Genomic DNA, 21,282 nt, shown 5'->3' with positions numbered 1-21,282 from the left:
CCTTTCTTATATCATGATTTCTTTTCGCTGGAGTTAACAATTATTTTTTTTCATTTTCCTGCTTTTCTAGGAGAATTTTTTGGATGCTTCAACATTTTTGACATAAATCTATCATTAATATTTCCTATAAACTCAAAGAGATAAATTTAATTTCTCCCTTGGAGGCCACCTTTCCAGAGGACTCAGGCCCCCTGCTCCAATCAACACTGCTTGTTCTCTAATCTTGCTGATCATTCCTGGACTTCCCTTCAGTTCCTCTGTTTCCCCTGGACCCTGTTTTTCTTTTTTGGTTTTCTCCCTGTTCGCTGAAGTATATCTTCTAGGACCTGTCAAACAAATAAAAAAAGAGTATGCCAAGGAAGTATACAATGAGTGTATGGACTAAAAAATTTTTGAAAAGATATTTCATCCATGAATAACATGGGAAGAAAAAAAGGGACAAAAAGCAAGAAAGAATTTTTGGAAATTAGATATCCAAAATTTTTTAATTGCAAGAGAAATATCAGAAAATAAAGCTGAGAAAAGCTGTCAGAAAGAACAAAAAGACCAAAAGACGTATAGAAAGCAGGGAAGAAAAAGTTAAGATCGACCTTGTTTTGTTTGCTCTCTTTCAAGTTACAGACTTCCTTCAAAGTCCTGATTATCTTTGGCTGTGTCTATTCTAAACAGACACAGTGTTCTAAAACACTGACTGCTTAGGCTCAGTGTGAGGCTTGTGTCTGCTGGTAGCCTTCACTGTTGGATGCTTAGATGGTAGCATGACCTTTGCATTTTAGGGATTTCCTCATACATACCAATATCCAGACATCTTCTTTCTGGCCATTTGGTATCTCCTGAGATAACCCCTCCAGTCTCCCACATTGGAAGGGGAAGGACAAGGATGAAACCAATCAATATGCAGACTTTCACTTTATCTACTCTTAGCCTTACACCTCATTGCTTCCCAACTGTGCCGGATATCCCAGAGTCTGGAATCTCTATTTCAATTAGAAGACTTCTGAAGTTGTTTCATCTATTCTTATTTTGCAGATAAAGAGAATGATACTCAGAAAATTCATGTGCTTAAGGTATTACCATTAATAAACGGGAAATATGAGACTTGAACCTAGGCTCCTGCTCTCATCTAGTGTTCTGGTCAGCTGAAAAACTGCTTCCAAAAATGTCAGAGATGACTTGAGATTTTTCTTTCCAGATGTCTGGAATCTTGGTAAGCTTTTGGGAATTGTGTCATGCCAGCTAAAAGCTGTAGTCAGACTGAAATAAACAAGGCCCACATCTGGTCCCATTAGAAGAGGGACAGGCAAATTTTGAAAGTGAGCTGGTTAGTTTCCTTTACTTTCAAGGTCACACAATGGAATTATCACCACTATTTTTTTCAACTTCAAAATTTGATGGGTGAAAACTATCTTCATGAATTGGAAGTATACTATTCAAAGTGTCTCTTAAGTAGGAGAATGCTACCATGGGCTAGAGGAGTCATGACCTATTTCAACATAAATGTCTCCTAAACAGTGGCCCATGAAAAACTCATTCTGTGGGGTAACATGTATTACTTGAGAAAAGGAATTCCATAATTAAGAAAAGTTTGGAAAATGCTGGATTAAAGAAATCTTTAAATTTAACTTGTAAGGCTAAAAGGATGTATTGTACAACATGGGGAATATAGTCAATATTCTGTAATAATTGTAAATGGAGTGTAAACTTTAAAAATTGTATAAAATTTTGTTTTAAATTAAAAAACAATAAACTGGCACAAACATAAAGCAAAACAATTTTTAAAATACATAAACTAGTTCATCTAACACAGGACTTCCTAAAACCTTTAATATGCACTATGGAATTTTAATAGAGGAATGGTGTATATGTCACGTAGCATTTGCCCAGTGTATGTTAGCACAAAATCCTTTTTTTCATAGGACTAGTGTTCAAGGAATACACTTTGGGAAACATAATCTGATCCAATATTATATTTCTGAAAGTCCTACTGTGGAATGCTTTGGGTAAGAACACAAAATTGCTCTCCTTAACATCAACTGCTCACCTTAACATCAATTACAAAAAAGTAGAGGTTATACTGTAACTTAAAATAGACATGATGAGTGAAGTTCATATGTCTGAAAGTAACTGTGTATTACTAATAGTGGCATTAATGAAAAGATATTTCACTCTCAACCAACAAAAGGTCTGTGCAATAATGATGAGAGACAAAGCACTAATCCATATTATCATTAAACATTTAAAATGAAGTTCTGTCCCCAACACATACTATTCAGCCTGGAAGTGGGTCTGGCAGTGGTGGTCTGAAGTGCAGCTGGCAGGATCTCCGATTTGATGGCTACAGTGGTGACTGCACCATCCATCCTCTCTGTCTCACATAAGCCTGGCAACTGTGCTGCCTTCTCCAGCGTGGGTAGTAACTGATCAAACTGGTCAAGGTCAGCTGTAAACTAAGAATGGAAACCAAAGTTAGAGGAAATATATTCTACACTTTCACCTGAAACAATGTAGAAAACAAGTTGTTCCTTTAAACTATATGAATTGAGTGTGACTATGAGAGAATGAAGAAAGAAGAATTAGAAAGATTGGGGTCTCACTGAAATAACAGGACCTAACACTGGAACAAAATGTGGACGCTTATGATATTAATATACTACAGGATATAAGATAACATACACATAGTGCTTATCTACTATATCTCTGTATAAAATGTATGCACTGGAAAAAGACTGAACTGGAAAGAAATATCGAGAGTACTGTGTTACGACGATAGCACCATGGGTGATTATCTTCTGTCATATTTTTCAAAATTTTATAAAATGGCTTACTTTATGATGGTGCAAAACATACACTGTTTTTTAAAATAATTTTTAAAAGTTTGGGAAAGTTTTTAATAAATATTAGCTTGAAAGATCCCAGAAAGGTCACTTCCCACTTAAGTACTTACTAGAATAAGAAACATATCTTCTAGCATAGGTAGGGAGTTCCTACATCTGTCTGTGGCTATGCACAGGAGAAAACTGACCTTTATTTCACAGTATTATTCCACTATGGTTACCTTAAGATAATTCATCAACATAAAATGTCTACCTGTTTGGGTTTCATTATTTACTTCAACAAAAATTTCTTTCTAGATTGTGTAACAGAATTACATGTATTTTTTTTTTAAAGTGTGGCTTCTTTCACTTAACGTTACATTTCTGAAGTTTAGACACCTTGTCGCAAGTAGCAATGGATCACTTTGTTTTCGTTGCTGAATAGTATCTCATTGTATGAATATGCTACAATATATTTATCAATTCTACTGTAATGGATTTGGGAGTTTTTCTGGGTTTTGGCTAATACAAGTTAAACTACTATGACTATTTTTGAACATGTCTTTTGTGGCACATGCAAAAAGTACTAACAATAAAGGAAAAAACTGACAAATTGGACTATGCTAAAATGAAGAACTTCACTCCAACAAAAAGCACCATTAAGAGAAAGAAAAGGCAAGGCACAACATAGAGAAGATATCCGCAAATATATAAACAATAAAGGACTCACCCAAAATGCATAAAGAACTCTTACAGGTCAATAGGAAAAATATAACATACTGGGAAAATGGGCAAAACACCTGAACAGGCTATTTACAAAAGAAGAAATCTAAATGACCAATAAATGTTTACCAGGGAAAGGCAAATTAAAACTACGAAATATCACTACACAGACCCCAGAACAGCTAAAATTTAAAAGACTGACAACAGCAAGTATTAACAAGGATATGGAACAACTAAAAGGAATTCTCACACACTAGGAAAACTGGCATTATCTACTAAAGATGAACACATACATATTTTACGATCTTGCAATTCCACTCCCAGGTATAAACTCAGCAGAAATACATGTACATGTGCACTAAAACAGATGTGCCAAGATTGTACAAAATGGTATTTTCTTATAAAGCTGTTACTTTTAAAGTTAATTTTAAAGCATGAGAGTTTTAACATAGTTATTATTTAAAGCTGTTTTTCAGCTGAGAAACACAGCACTAGTTTAGTTGTACCAAGAGACAGCCTTCTCAAAGAGCACACACGTAAAGAAATAACCCAAATAGTGTTATAGTAAAGAGAGACAATACAGAGCACTATGAGAGTGGAGAGGAAGGGAATGTTTAACTAAGGCTACTGGGGAAGGCTTTACAGAAATGATGTCTGAATTGTTTGTGAAGGATGAGTAGAAGTTCAGCAGACATAGAAAGGAGAGCAAGGCAGAAGATGCTTAGAAGAGACATGGCTTATCTCAGGAATGGCAAGGGCTTCCATGTGCCTAGAATGCAGTATGCCTGAGGGAAGAGAGAGACTTCTGTGAGATGAGGGCACAAAATAAAGCTGACTCAAGAAACTGTAGGACCTATACGTACTAAGTGTGAATCTTGTTTCACAATGAAGAGTCTTATTAATAAACTGCTTTGTGAATACATTTTCAGCTATTTCATGTATGTCTATATTCTGTCTAAATAATGTGTAAGCTCCTAGCAGGGAGGAACCACATTTTCTGTTTTTCTTAAATTCCTTCAGAGTCCACAGCAATTACTCAATAAATGAAGCTGCCTATTACTTTTCACTCCACGCCCTACCCCAGCCTAAACACAGAGGTTCCTGATCCATAACAATTTATGCAAAGGTTTATTTGTATTTACTTCTGTTTCAGGGCATGTTATATACCCTACTACCCAGAATACTCAAAGTCCCTATTCTGATGGGGGTTGTGGACTGAGGGCAGTTAGAATCAGATGAGAAGGAAACAGACTTTTAAAAATGCTTCAAAGGAAATTAAATAGCAAAGCAAGCCAGACTAGGCAGCTTTGTCCACCTCCTCACATTTCTCTCTCATTTCATTTACATCAGAGGTTCCCAAATGTAGTTACATATCAGAGTTCTCTGGGGAGTGTCTTTAAAATACAGGTTTCTAGGTTCTATTCTGAAAGAGTTGGATTTAATAGGTGGGAAGATGGGAGGAGGGAGCAGGGAAGGTATTTTTTTTAAACCTCCAAAGATGTGAACTCTAATTTTATAGAAAGAAAGAAACATCTACTTTCTTAGAATGCCACATTAATATTGTCGCCCTCCAAGGTTCCAAAGAGAACTTTTCAGGGCATCCCGTAATTTCTCAACCATTGAAACTAACCTTTTAACACATGCCCAAGGGATAGGCAAAACATAGCCTGAATCCAAATATGGTCTATGGATGGAATAAAATAAATGAAAAGAAAAAAACAACTAGGAATGTTCATTCTGTGAAGCAAGGAATTACCTACCTGGCTCTGTGACTCCAGTTTAATTTCCTCAGGAGCAGGTTTGGTCATTGGGGCTGGATTTGTGTTACAAGGATCCATCTGTTCTTTCTTTTCCACCTTCACCTTTACATCATCCAGGCTCAGGTTTGGAGTGGATCTTAAATCTTTCTCATCTTTATCTAAAAGGTAGCGTAGGAGCTGATGGTCTTTTGATTCTTTTTTCTTTGAAGCATCCAGTTCCAGCTTTATACTGGAGTTCCCTTGTACCTGTCCAGTCACTGCTACAGAAGTAGATGCACTGTCCTTTTTATCAGGCTCCACAGACAAAGTTGTGATATCCGAGGGGCTACCCTCCTGTAAGAGCCGGTGTAGGATTTTGTGCCGCTCTGTCAGTGAGCTATGAGAGGAAGGGCAAGAACCACTTGAAGAGCTAGCAGAGGCAGAGCTGGGAGTGCCTGTGCAGGACAGTACCTCTTTGCAACTTGTGTCTATATCAGCATGCCGTAACTGCTGCTCTGCAGTTGTTGTCAAAAGCTGCACTAGTTTGTGACTGGTTTGAGAGTATTTATTGTCTCCATCTGAGAGTCTGTCACTGTTATGCAGAAGCCCAGAATCCAGAGGTTTGCCATCATTAGAGCTGTTGTCAGACTGAATCATTTCATTTAAAATGGATGCGATCTCTTTATTATCTTTGGATTCAGCTTTTGCTGGCTGTATATTTAATCTGTTAGGTGAATTCTGTGAGCTCATCTGCCTGAGGACTGGAGAACTGGCAGAGAAGCCAACAGAGTTATTGGGTCCTTCATTCATACTCTGTAAAGGTGTTACTGGGATGTTTGAATAAGATCGGTTACTATTATTACAGGCAGTACTTGTCATGCTAACGGGGGAGCTTAATGTCGGAATATTAGGAGGAAATGAATTGTTTGGCATCCTGGGCCTTGTTGCCAATCCAGAACTAACTTGTCTCCTTGGAGACATGAACTGTGCAAGGGATATTCCTGTACCTTCCATAGGAGAATTATTGAGGTTTAAAGACGGATTAGTGCTCTGGGAACTGGCCTGTCCCTGGTTTAAGGCAACACTGGCTACAATCTGATTTCCAGGTGAGCATCCAAAACTCCCTTGGCTGTTGCTAGAATTACTATGACTGCTGCTATGAAGGTCTGAGCTCTGTTGGCGGTTTACTCTGGTGGATACCACGTTGTTGTTGGATGGTGGCAATGTAGCTGAACGGGCCGCGCCGTGAGCTGGAGAGATACTAGGATTGACGGAAGGGTTTACCCGGGGAATTGACATTCCAGGATTAGTGTCATCTTGAGGAGAAAGACCACTGTGTTCCCTAGAGGAGGAAAAGACATTCAAAGATCTTCACTGTTTTCCATTATAATATTTTTATGATGCATATTATAAAACAAGACCATTAATCTCACTAATGTAGCAAACTATCAAGTAAAAAGCTTCTGTATCACTTTAAACTAAGAAAAGCAGTGGACTGTTAGTACTACTGTGAAATATTAGCATCACTTAATAGGCAATAGTGCTTAAGACCCTGTAAATATGATAATGGTTTCAGTTAAATGGGAGAGAAACCTTTCTTGGCCTTGGAAAAAAATCCAATATATGCACTTTTAAACTTTTCAAAATTTCATATAAATAATTAACACTACATAAGACTTTTAGTTAAAAGAGAAACTTTCCACACCTCTCTGGTATTTATTTATGGTATTTATTTATGACTCCCTTGTTACAGCTTTTAAGTATTTCAACTCCAAAGAGGAAGACTGGGTAAGGAAAATACTGTGTCACTGATGTAAAAATTAAAAAGGGTGACATGCAGACATAGCAGATGTTCTGAAAGAGAAATCACAATATGAAAAAAAGAACTGTGCTAATTCCACTCACAAGCATAAATTAAACTAAAATTAGAAAATGCAGAATACTGAATTCAGATTTTCATCAAGTTCTTTACTCAAATCCATAATTACGACAACAGATTTGTGACTGGTATTACCATGTTCCCATAAGCAAATATATCAGATGAGAGAAAGATGAAGTGAGGGAAAATGTCTTTGCTTTTGTTTAATGCTAAATTTTAAATAGTTGTAAATGTAGGATTTTGAATAATTCATAGGATAAGAGAATGGTTTCATGAATTTACCATATATAATAGTGCAAAACATATTTTGAGAGGAGAACAAATTAGAGGCAATGACATTCAAAAAATCTCAAGTGGATAGTTTAATAATTTGTAGTTTGATAAGCTATCAACTTGAACTCAGGAGCCACTGAGTTTTGCCCTAATGAAAATAAAGCACTTTTAAAATTAAAAAATAACAATACTAATAAACTCAAATCTTTTATGACCATAAGTTCACATATGGAAAGTTGGAAATTCTTAGCCACGTTTTTGGTTTTTACCCCTTAAGCATATATTCAGCCACACCTTTCCTGTCTCCCTTTTTAAACAACAAAGCTATTGTTAGGCGACAGAACTATAAAACTCAGTATGGATATATTAACTATATACTCATCATGCTAGTTTAATGCCTAATTTAAAATTTGTTTTCTCGCCATCAAGAATATAAAACTTTTTTCTCTAAGAAGAGATATGTGAACTGACTTATTTCATATGAAGCTCTCCAAATAAGTAGTACCTGTCGATGATATGAATTCCCATGATGAAAGGTTGCATGTCTGGACTTTGAGGGTAGCAAAGTTTACACTTGGTGTGGGCGCTAAGCATTGTCCCATCATTCAATATGAATCTATAGGATGGGCTGGAGGCAGTGCCACGAGTCATCACTGTTTCAAACAAAAGAGAAACCTAGTTAAAATTCTGACACTTATACTTTGGGCAAAGGAGAGTTACCAAGCCTTATTTCTACCTAGAACTTCATTTAATGCCCTTCTAACTGCTGCCTGCTCAGACTCTAAATACAGTCAGATAAAGCAGATATCTGAGGGGGAAAAATGATTCTGGGTGAAATATACAATCTGATGACAAGTTTTAATTTAGTCCTACTTGAACGGGTGCCTCCTCACAGAAATTACAATTATGAAGAAACCACAAACCACACAAAAATCAACCTTAATCTTTCCCTATAATGGGGCAGCTCCTTAAATTTATTAAGTGTTCATTTAAAATACCAAGAAGTAATTTTCTCCCCTCTCATTCTCAGTATTATCTCTAACAAGCTCTCCCCCAACCTTTGGCTGGCTGATTTTTAGAAACAGCTTTATTGAGATGTCATTAATATACTATAAAATTCATCCTCTGAGTTTTGATTAGTTTGCAGAGCTCTTTAACTGAAATTCAAATTTAATTTTTCACTCAGGAATGTGAATTGATAAGGTCCCCACTTGTCAAATTACTATAGTCATATATATTACTTTTGATGTTTGAATTTAGTTTAGTAAGCAAATTAAGATAAAGCCACTGATTACTAATATAAAATAAAAACTAGGTTAAAGTAGTCAAATCACTGTATAAACAACACGGTTTACTTTTGTCCTAAAGCTTTATTAACAACAGATAAAATTCTAACTCTACTGGTAAATATTTATGAAATATGTAAAGGCTCTACCAGACTACTAAGTAAGAAAATGTCACTGATGTTTCAGTAATACAATAGAATTCTTTTTTGAGAAAGATTTAATAGGTAGACTCAGCTATACCAAGGTTAAGAATCATATCCACTGAAATACAAGGGTTACTACCACAAATGACTATTATAATGTAGCCTGTAATAAATGTTAGTCCTATTTTTCAAAGACATTTCAGAAAGGGCTTCAGTCACACTTTAAAGACATATGAGAAAGACAAAATGACCAACTGATAAATAATTTTTGAAGCTACATATTACTTTAAGTGAAGAGAAGGCAGGCTCTACTTTATTGCCATGGGTATACCATATAAACTGAAGAGGGCATAATCTGCTGTAAAGCTATGCCATACATAAATCTCCCGAAGTACCAAAACCAGGATATAAAGTTAATTTCAAGGATTCCTTACCCACCTGGCAATTTCAGCCAAATCACTGGCACATTTACCAAATACAACACATGGAGAAATTTAGTATCTAGTGAAATAATAAATGATGAAAAAGTCTTTACTGAAAACCGATGATTTCTGCCTAAGGATATAAGTTAAATGTTTGCTCTGACAAAACCTTAAAAATATATTAACAATTCCCAACTGTTAATATCTTCTGATAATATATTTTAGAAAACACAACTACAACAAAAAAGTGGCACTTTAAGATAATTATTAACCTGGGGTATTGAGAAAGCTACAGATATATAAATGGCCAGATAAGACACAGAAGATATTTCACGTTATTTTGCTGATGCCATTTTGTCTATTTTTTCATCACACTTTATTGCGCTTTAGGATCATTCTGCTGGAAAGCGTTCTCTGGCTCTTCACCACTGAGCTGACGGTCCAATATGGGAGTCATCAGCCACTTCCATAATGTGGCAAATTGATGGGGTAAATTAAATTTAAAATTAAAAGAAATTTAAAATTCAGTGCCTTAGTCTCACTAGCCACATTTCAAGTACTCAATAGCTGCATGTGGCTAGTGGCTACCATATTGGACAGTACAGCTCCATACAATCTGATTTCATTTTGCTTTCCAATCTTATTTTTCATTGTTTCATAAACATTTCTTCTATATCTCTTTGAACAGGAGGTAGAAAACCTTTTATACACTTATTTTTCTTCTTCAGGTAGAATAAACGTAAGGGCTAGTACTGTGTCCCATTCTTATTTTCCACTCTCCATTGAAATTGCACAATGCTTTTAAAGTGAGAAAGAACTAGAAACTCAGGCTAACATGGGAATATTAAGATACTGTGGATTATAGAACCATCAATAGTCCTTTAGTAATTATGCTTCCTTAACTTGGAGGACTACATCTAAACTAGTGAAAATTCCAAAATTGGGGAATCCCTTCTAACTTAATACAGGAAACTATTACACTTTAAGTTTTGAAGTTAGATTATTTATTTTCGATAATAAGGTGTGGAATAAGACTCAGCACAAGGAAGGCAGCACAGGTCAATGAAAAGCATAAAAGCCTAGGAATCAAATTTAGGTTTGAACTCTGACTTTGTCATTTACAAGTTTAGGACTTAATAATGCAAATTAACCTTTGCCCATTGTCACTAAAATGGAGCCAGCTTATTGTGAGATAACATCTAGCATGGAACCTGGTACATAGCAGGTACTGAATGAATATTTCCTGAATAAATACCAAAGAAAAAACAAACTACAAATAAGCAGCTTCCAAAGTACCTACGTCCTGAGTCATACTCACAATCAGCCAATCCCAAGATATCATTTATACTAATAGCTTCAACCCTACACAACAATCTAATATTCTGAATTAAGACATGAGTATGGAAGCCATAATTCTTTACAGAACTGGTTGGTTAAACGTCTGTTCTACACACCAAATTTTCCCCATAAGAAAGATCTGTGCCTGAACAAAACTATTTGGAATTTCATTTGATCACAGGTCCTGACCTTGTTTTCTGATTTAATTTTACCAGGTTTTGTTTCCTGATTTAGTTTGCCCAGGTTTTGATCTCTGACTCCTGTGTCCATTTCTAAAATTTTTAGAACACTTAGTGAGGAGGGATGTTATTGATGTGGTATTACTGCCACCCCAGAAACTCTTCAAAGAACCTTTAAAATGGCAATCGTTTTTGCTTTTGTCCCCCCAGAGTAGGCCTCAACAAAGCCAGGAAACAGAGCAAAGGAAACTGTTTTCTCTGGTCACAGCAGCTATAGAAGTAGAGCTATTTGGGTTTTTGACTCCACCTAATTTGGTGCTGAAATAACCTCAACAAGCATGCCTTACTGATGTTAACCAACTGGGCAGGTTTAAAATGTATGGCAGGGTACTACAGATCAATGCTGTAAGAGATTTCTCTTTCTTTTTGATATTTCCCTAGATATATGCAGAAAAAATGCAATTTAAAAATTGTTACTAAGAAAAAAAAATTACCCCTAGATGCTCTAAGATTTTCAGTCACCAATGTGTAAACTCTATTCAGTATACCGAAATTTCTCAAAAAGGAAAATAAACTCATATTTTAAATATTTTTAATAAAGTTAGACAAAAAAAAGATTTTCAGTTAACTCTGTTATACAGAAATGGACATTCTGGTTAATCATTCATATGGGAACTTACGTTTTATAGCAATACTTCCAAACTTATTGATACTACAAACTCCTTCCAACTGTCTCATGATTTTTTTAATGAAAATAACTTTATTTTGTGATTATAAAGTTAACAGAGAAATGAACAAAGAGTAAGTAAAGATAAAGTTGTATAATCCCATCACTCAGAGATAACCACTGTTAACATTTTGTTAGCCTTCTAATATTGGATAAATAGATATACAAGAATGAGATCTTACTATATATGCCATGCTTTCTTAGCCTACTTTTTTTTTTTTTTTTGCGGTACGCGGGCCTCTCACTGCCGTGGCCCCACCCCCCCACCCGGCCGCGGAGCACAGGCTCTGGACGCGCAGGCCCAGCGGCCATGGCCCACGGGCCCAGCCGCTCCGCGGCATGCGGGATCCTCCCGGACCGGGGCAGGAACCCGCGTCCCCTGCATTGGCAGGCAAACCCCCAACCACTGCGCCACCAGGGAAGCCCCTCTTAGCCTACTTTTTTTTTTTTTTTTTAGCCTACTTTTTAATGTAACAATGTATCATGGACATCTTTCAAAGAGAAGAAACGATCCAAATGACATTACATTATTGATAATAGGTAAATAAAACTTTCATAAAACTTTTCTAGGCTATCTAGCCCAACATTTCCCACGACTAGTACTCTCCTTAAGTGCTAATAGATGTGCTACAGGAAAAAGTATTCTGAGGAAAAATAAGTCTAGGTAACAAAGTCAAACATGAACCTTTATTGTAGAACTTCCCAGAAACTTAAATACCTTAAATATGTCTTATGAATCCCCGAAAGTGGAGACTGAAATATTTCCCATATTTAATTCAGCATGAAACATCATTTCCTAGTTATAGCTATTAATATCTTGTGGAACCTATGTTTATGTTTTCCAAACTTTTCTGTAATAAAACATCTTAGACTATAGACTCTGGTTCAGTAGTGTGGGTGGAGTCCAGAAATCTGGTTTAACAACTGCCCCAAATGAATCTTATCAGGGACCTTAGGGAAGCATTTAACCTAGACTATGCTCTAAAAGAATGATTCTGAATTGAACAGAACTTAGGAAGCTTTTCTAAACTATATACCTTTATGAACTTCCTCCCAGTTTAAAAAATTCCTCAGGTGGTCCTGATACCCATTTTTCCCCCAGTCTCAATGGAGAACAACTGCTTTAATCTAGTTCATCCTGAATGCTCCCACAATATTCTTTGGCTGAAATGTTTTCAAATTTGATTCTGGAAAATAAAATGGTCAACACCCTTTAAAAGCAGTCCGTGAGCTGTCTGTCAAAAGCAGCTGAAAAACTAAGCTAAGAACTTAAATCTTTTTTTTTTCACACAAATACTAACGTTTAATCTCGTTTTCAAAGTCGAAGAATGAAAACTTGCAATTAAACACTGAGCAAGCCACATATTTAGGTAATATTTCTTAAAAAGTAAGAACTTAAATTTTTAATGCATATGAGGATTTTATACCAGCTGCTGCCTTCAAAAGGTAAGTTAAAGGCAGGAAAAAAGACGGAGGACAAATTTTCTTGCCTAAATATCAATTACTGTAGAGGTTTTACATTTTAAAAGTTTTACACAAAATCGAGGATATAGTGGCATAATTTGTTTCATTCTTTTATACTGTCCCTAAGTGCAGAGGCAGCAAGGAAACTGCAAATGCTATTTACATCTCTCTCCATTCTTGATAGACCAGTGGTTCTCAAACTTGATGCTGAATATAACTTGACTGCTGAATATAACATATAAGAAAAAGATGTGCTCGATTCATGAACGCTGTTTACCAGGTTGTCCAGAATCTCCAAAACACTAGAATCAGTCATGTGAATTCTGGGCAATTTAATTCTGAGAAAAAAGTTATTTCTATTGAGGAATTTTTTTTTTTCTAAGAAAAGTACAAGAAAAGGACATTAAGACGAGTAATGGAGAAGAGGTGTTGAATTATATTTCTTTACATTTCTCTCTAAATTGTTTTACTTCATATGTTAATGATACGTTAGTTACTTATTATACTTTAATCCATCTATTTTATAGAGAGTTCCAATGGTTTAGAAACACATACTTTAAACCACGGCTCAATCACATCTATGGGCAGCCTAGGCATTTGGACAATGAGACAATAATCTAGACCTGCTTTGCCTTGGCCAAAATGTATATAAATTATAGGCAAATAAAACTGAAAGTCTTTTAAGGAAAGCCTTGGAAGGTTCAACTTATAAAGTTAAGGCAAAAATCAAAGAGAAGAGTATCATATACTGCAGCATTTTAGGCAATGAGTGAAGACAGTGCTCTGAGTTTCCCACTTATGCAAAAGTCAAGTGCTATTGCTGGTAGAGGGAGTCACAAAGTTTGCAACCAGCGGATGGCATTAACTGCTTTCTGTAATGGTTTCCAAACCTGACTGCACTTCAGGATTGCCTGGGGAACTTCTTGGTCATATCCACTGAAATACCATCTTTGGGGATGGTAACAGTCTAGTAAGAGGCCAACTGAAGAACCATTAGTCTGTAGGAAGCTGTCCCAGAAGTAAACAGACCAGTGAGATTCATACAGATGGCTTCCTGAAAAAAAAAAAAGTCAAGCTGCTTCCTTCACATACCATTAGGAAGCAGCTGACCTAAAATGGAATGAATGGAAAATCATCTGTAAACTTAAGAAACCTAACGGGAAAATGTTAAAATTAAGAAAGGTGATGGAATAATGAAAAATATTTTAAAAATTGTTTTTCAGGAATAGCCATACAAAGAGTCTCTTTCCAGACAAACTATTTACTTAGAGATTACAGAACAAATTACACTGGGAAAGATGTATTAGGCTACCATAATTACATGACAATATTTTAAAATATATCAAAACCCCTTATCTCTGAATCTTTACAAACTTTCTGGCCTTCACTCTCAGTTAATTTTCCCTATCTTTCCTATAATACTGTTAAGTTCCTTAAGGGCAGGGAATATACTTGTTTCATATTCCCATAGTACTTACTATGACACAGCAGTTATTCAATTATTAATTAATAATTTCATATGGCATATTTTTAACTTGAAACTTCAACCTGAGTCAGGTACTGTAACAGTCATGAAGTAAACATGCATGATATAGATCTGTATTATCTAGAAGCCCTCTGACATGCCCGTTCTGCTGGGAGTGATCGTCAAAAGCCAGACAAAAATATCACTTCCTCTCTAAAGCCATCCCTGATTCTCCAAGTCAGAATTAATTTTTTTCTTCTTTTGTTATACCTCTTTTATAGCCCAGGCCACACTGATCTTTAAAACTGTCATATATCCTCCTAACAGATTTTGACCTCCTGGAGGGCAAAACCCTGCTTTGTCATCACTGAATCCCTGGCACCTTACATAGTGTTCTATGTATGTGAGGAACTTGATACGTGTCTGCTGAATGCATGAATGAATGAATGAGTGAGTGACCACCACATGATATCTTGTTTTTTAAAATGTGCATCCCAAAATTCAGGATCCACTCATGAATTACTTTGCTTACCCACTTCTTCCTTCCTAAAACTGATTATTGCAAAAACTGTAATTTGGAAAAAATACTTATCAAGCCATAAATTCTATATAAATTATTCAATATTAATAAAGAGCAAGGTTAATGAAAATAGCTGAGAGAGAAAAACCTTACCTTCTTGAAATAGTTGTCTGGCATAAGATGGCTCTCTGCCTTGAGGTTGGAAAAAAGCATAAATGCACTTCCTCACTAAATCTTCCCAGCCAGTTCTGCCAGCAGCTCTCAGGGAACTAGTATCAATAGAGATGATTTTACCTATACAAAGAATGAAAGTTTACATTTATGATAGCCTCCTGATACAAGTCATTCGTGTTTCAAAACTAACAACTGCATCTAAAAAATATTCTGCCACCTCTCAAATGTTTAATGGACAAAAGCACTATTAATTTTTATAACATATGGTAACGGAATATATCAGTGACATGATATTACAAAATTGTCTTTGCCTTGGAGTGCGTTATTATATCCTAAAATTCAATACCAATCAAGTAGTAAAGTCATATCATAAAGACCTGAAGCTGCAGAGACTAATGTAGGTCAAACTCCTCTGGCTTGCTCTTTGGATCCTGCTCTCTACATATACTAATGACTGGATCACTTATTGGGGATGGGAGGCAGAGATGAAATATATTATTTTGGTTTAAATTAATTTCCAATAATTAAGTGAAGAGAATATGAGAAAGTAAGGAAGGCTTTCCTTTCCTACCTCCTCTTGGGCTATAGACAATATTGCATTTAAGAATAAAGACTGAAGGCAAAAAAAGGACAATCAGAAAAAGATAAGTGAGAACATTAAGATCTGCTAGGCATTCTGCAAACAGAACATACACTTTATAAAATTTAGTGGTGATTTGACATTGTTATCACATTTGAACAAGTTTCCTAAATGACTATGGAAGAATTCAGGCAAATTATTTCTTAATCAGGAGCCAATTAATCCAGTTTGTGATTATTCAGATGTTTTATTTTTAATGCAATCTTATATTCACACAAAGTAATATTGGTAAGATATATATATATGTGTGTGTGTGTGTGTATATATATATAAATTAAGAATTAGATTAATAAGATGAAAACTTACAAAGCCCCATCCAACTTCAAAACTTGAACATTACCAATATCATCAATATTATTCAATTATGTGTGTACTCCTCACTTGTCACATCCCTCTGTCTTTATATTCTCCTGTCTATCTAGATTGTTCCCAGTTTTTTGTCATTACAATCAATACTGCTATGAATATCTTTCACATTTTCCATAGTGCATGTGTGTAACAGTTTCTCTAGAGTACATATGTAGGAATAGAACTGTTGAGTCACAGGTTATGTGAATGTTCAAATTTATAATATTGAACTGTTTTCCAGAAACTTATGTAAGAGTTACTGTTAATCCAACATCCATTCCATCACCTGGTACTGTTGGGCTTCTTTATTTTTTACAATTAGTAGCTGAAAAATGGTTATGGTCTAACTTCGTATTTCCCTGATTAATGAGGTTGAATATTTTTCATGTTTATTCACCACTCAAGTTTCCTCTTCTGTGAACACCTGGTTGTCTTTTCCTCATCTTCCCTTTTTTCACACAATCAACTCAAATCTATTGTACTGTTTGTGCCTCTTCATTTTAACTAATCCTTTCTTTATATATTTCTCTTGGTTTGTTCAGAAATAAAGTATTTATTAGACCTCTTTAACATAGGGTCTTGAATCTAATATAACCAAGTATGTCTGATCAGGTTGTCACCCAAGTCTTGGCATAAATGTAGAAAGAAAATAAATTAAAACTTAAATGAGGGAATTTTTGTTATTTTAGAACAGTTTGGGGAAAACCTGATGAACACTGTGATTGAAACTACAGATAATTTCGGATTTTCTAAGAGTTTTAATCATTCAATCTTTGTCTCATCATATAAGAGACTAAGAGTTCGTTATAGCAGAGAATCCACTGTTATATAATCTTCAAATGCAATAATACTCCTCATATGCAGTGACTAAAGCGAGGCAATGTATGGTTGTGTTTATGTGTTCAAGGTCAGTATTAACCCACATGACAGCAAGGACATCTGTAATTGTGGGACTGGAGGGAAGAAAGTGATTAAATTATCAGTAATGGTAACAAATGATCAGTAATGCAATGAGTATCTTAGGAGAGAATCATAAATAGGTTGATTTAGAATACTTCTCCTTGCTAGAGGAAAGTTTAACCAACCAACCAAACAAATAAACCACTGTTCAACATTTCCTGGTAGAAAACTTCTTTTTTTTAAGGGACATGAACCACTCCATGTAGAGTTGAAAGCACTACTAAAACTTAAGGAATTAAATATCTAATACTTATTATAGCTTGTTTATTATTTTTTATCTAAATCAACTCTATGATATGATGCTAATTTTACATTTTAAGAATACTTCAGGGAAGCAGCCGCATAGCAGCGGGAGAAGCAGCGGGAGATCAGCTCCGTGTTTTGTGACCACCTAGAGGGGTCGGGTAGGGAGGGTGGGAGGAAGGGAGATGCAAGAGGGAAGAGATATGGGGACATATATATAACTGATTCACTTTGTTATAAAGCAGAAACTAACACACCATTGTAAAGCAATTATACTCTAATAAAGATGTTAAAAATAAAAGAATACTTCATATTTTTCTGGCATCTTTCTATTTTCTTTATATTTTCTCTGGTATCTTCCGTGTAAGAAGTGTGTGCAGTACAGTGATGCCCTTTAAATAGTGCGTCGGTGGAAGGCAATGCAATATAAAGAGTTCTATATTAGGGCCTAAAGATGTCTGCCCTCAGCAATTAGCTGCCTGGTTTTAGAAAAGTCACCATTCCCTCATTTGTAAAATGGACAGGCTAGATTCTGTAATCTCTGAGGTTCCCTCTAGATTTATAATTACTTTATGATCCAGAGCTTAATTTTTTAATTTTTATAAATTTATTCTAAAATCAAGTATATCTAAGATTTTAATGCTGGGTCCTTGGTCAGAAACAAAACTACCAGTTATAACATTGTTCCTATGGAAAAATACAGTCTTCTTTAAAACAATCTAATTTAGGATTCAATTTATAGAAATGCAATATGAGGAAAAGCTGAAATATACTGTTCCTAAATTATCCTCATAATTTTTAGGCCTCCCTTGTCTCCCACATTTATTCTGTGGCCTAACCATCACCCTTTTTCAACAGGCTTTTATTCTGCTATCTCTCAAACCCTTGTTTGGTTTTACTGACACAAAAGACCAGCTATATTTTTTAATAGACCCTATTTTTCCTTCATGCAATAATATTTTGGATTTTCAGTAAGGGTTTATTAAATTTTTCCAGTGTTGTTCATCGGTGGCAAGTGGAAAGGAACGTGTACATGGTAGACTCAAAAAGTGAATGAATAAAGGTATGGGAATTGATCATTACTACCCTTAGATGCTGTAATTGTTGCTGTAAGGGTAGTAATTGATCATTACTGTAACAGATGCTGTAAGGGTAGTAAACTGATCATTACTACCCTTAGATATCAAGCTCCTAGACATTCTCTTTGTTATATTCTATTGGGTTGGCCAAAAAGTGCGTTCGGGTTTTTCTGTAAGATGTAACGGAAAACCTGAACAAACTTTTTAGCCAAACCAATATTTTCTGCCCTAATTTATCCCTAACCTACTCTTTAGTAAGAGCAGTTGGGAGTTTATCTTTAAGAACACAAGAATAAAGCACACAACACAGGAATATTAGACTTCTGGGACTAAAAAATTAATAAATATTGTAACAGGATCTTGTAAATAATGGTAAAGTGAAAAAGTACATTAAAACTAAACTTTCACAAAGAATAAAATTCAGTAGAAATGATTTTTTAAATTTTGGTCTGCTAAAAAATCTATCTGTAGTATCTATCTTTATTTTAAGACTAGAGTGGTAAGTAATACATATACAATTCTGATTGATGTAAAAGTATGAAAACCTAACATGACAAAGTGAAGATAAGATTAAACAATATAGGGGAATTCCCTGGTGGTCCAGAGGTTAAGGCTCTGCACTTCCACTGCAGGGGTGGGCACGGGTTTGATCCCTGGTCAGGGAACTAAGATCCTGTATGCCACATGGTGCAGCCAAAAATTTTTTAAAATTTAAGAAATTTTAAAAATTATCAAAAAAGATTAAACAGTATATGAGAAATACTTTATAAATTATAAAGAACAGTAACAACTTGTTTTTGCTGAAAATCAAATCTGAAGTAGGCCTTTAAAAAGAAGGGCTTATTTTCAGGTATGCTCACTATTACTCACTTTGTGGCTCTACTGCCCTTCTTCCAGTTCTAACATACTCCTCTGTCTTAGGGCTTTTTGCAGCTCTGTCTCCTCAGTCAGGAGCACCAATTCTGCACCATGCCCCATGCCCAACGCGCCCTTCCAACACCCACACTTTGCACAGCTGGCACAGCCTCGTCCTTTGGGGCCTAGGGGCGCGATATCAGCTCGACAGGCCTTCTGTTAACCAGCTAATTTTAAAATAGGACCTCCCTATTAGCTTCCCTTATACCATTTCACACCTTTTCCATCAAAAAAGTACAAATCTGTAATTATATCATTGCTTTTTGCTCAATCAGGTATACCCTGAGCAATCACACGTAGTGACAGGCACTTCTAGGAATTCAATCAGTATGTGCTGAATAAATTTAAAGACAGAGAATAAAGGAAAAAAGAAATAGCCAGATACATTTATGCACAATATTAAAACCACTTCTTTGTATCTGTTTATAAATAAATACATTAATATCTACATTGCCAAATTTCTTTCCATAGATTATGAAAAATAATTTATAATCAGAATATAAACATGTGCATAATTACAAAATAATGTTCTCCCCAGCACCCTCCCATAACAATGATGACAGTATCTAAAATGCACAGAATCAAGACCACATTGGAAATGTTTTCTGTACAGGACTAGTGAACAGAAGCTGAACAGCAGAGAACAGAGGGACACAGTTAGTTTTAAGGGCATAGTCACATCATTAATACTGAGAGAACATTCTGAACTTTGCAGCTAGTACCTGTAGTATCTTGCTTGGTCATAAAGGATTCTACACCCGTAATAGCTGGAGGCCGAGGTAATCTCCGTGCAATACAAATCAAACATGACTGGAAATCTGCCCAAAACAAGAAGGGGAAATTGAAGGAAAGAGGGTAGCAAGCGGTTCACATCTACCACCTGCCATTAATGGTTTTTATAAAAACAGTACATGTTATATGATCTGACACAATATTGGAGTCACTCTGATCTAATAGTATAATATTAGAAATAAAATTGCTCGCAACTAAAAACTGGCAGCTCCAGATAGAGATCTAGTTAGAATAAATTATCCCTTCCCATTGAATGTTCTTACATAAACTAGCGGAGACTGATGCATCTCAAGTACTTGGATGATAACAACTTGAAGAAGTAGTTTTGGCTACATTTAAGCAACATAGTGGTTTATAAAATACAGTTTTTTAGTCTGTTTCCTATATTCATTAATGGCTACAAAGATCATTCCTATAACCACTGTGCAGATAATAATTTATCATATGAAAAAAACATTTAACTGTTTCTGAAGAAGCATTATTTTGCCTTTGACAGAGGACTTCTATGTTTTTAGGATCTGTAATTTTTTTTGCAAGTCCCACTTCCAAATTTTTTTAAGAGGTTACACGCAATATCACACAACTAAATAAGAATTTCAGTCATATAAGACAGGCTTGCATGTGTATTTTGTAAGAAGTGCCCAGTTGATTGTGGCGCCCATTCCCTGGTGAGACCCACTACATACACGGCCTTTTTGCATCTGACTTCTCGGCTGCTACCTTCCCTAGTCCTTACTCCAATTTCCAATTTGTGGTGTTCTTAACTTAGCTCAGTTTAAGCTTGCATGGAAAAGTCATCCACTGTAACAAATTTAACTAATACCATGTTCATACCCTGTTCATATTAGAGCTTCAGCTGTGTTTTCATCTGTTCAGAAGCTTTCTCCTTATAAATTACCTTGTATGGCCTCAAAAATACTAACTCTATTCTCCAGTGTTCCATACACTCTAAGCTTGAAACTTTCTAAAAATCAGAGCTGTTCAACAGCCTGCTGCATTTGGTGCATTTCCAACTGGCAGCAGTGAGTTACAGCTCTTATTTCTAGGCAGCAAGTTGGTTTGAATTTGACATTTTAGTGGGAATGTCAGCTTAAAACTGAGGATTTGGGGGCATTTTAAATGGGTAATTCTAGATGTTAGCAATTTTTTTTCTTAAGTAT

At 35.5% G+C, this 21,282-nt stretch overlaps 1 protein-coding gene across 5 annotated transcripts in view; it reads right to left on the bottom strand.

The window, feature by feature from the left end:
- Window positions 1–21,282, bottom strand: part of NCOA1 (nuclear receptor coactivator 1) — a 197,895-nt gene that overhangs the window by 60,047 nt on the left and 116,566 nt on the right. For all 5 annotated transcript variants that reach the window (XM_082671912.1, XM_082671914.1, XM_082671916.1 and 2 more), the window contains exons 8-12: window positions 20,053–20,148; window positions 15,125–15,265; window positions 7,933–8,080; window positions 5,297–6,617; window positions 2,267–2,447 (exon numbers count right to left, since the gene is read on the bottom strand). In XM_082671912.1, the coding sequence (XP_082528038.1) occupies window positions 2,267–2,447; window positions 5,297–6,617; window positions 7,933–8,080; window positions 15,125–15,265; window positions 20,053–20,148 (1,887 nt within the window). The remainder of the gene's footprint in view (window positions 1–2,266; window positions 2,448–5,296; window positions 6,618–7,932; window positions 8,081–15,124; window positions 15,266–20,052; window positions 20,149–21,282) is intronic.

Source organism: Grampus griseus, assembly GCF_964374135.1.
Source record: "Grampus griseus genome assembly, chromosome: 15".
NCBI lineage: Eukaryota > Metazoa > Chordata > Mammalia > Artiodactyla > Delphinidae > Grampus > Grampus griseus.
The sequence above is the reverse complement of the archived record's forward strand: the minus strand, read 5'-3'. Positions and strand labels throughout refer to the sequence as shown.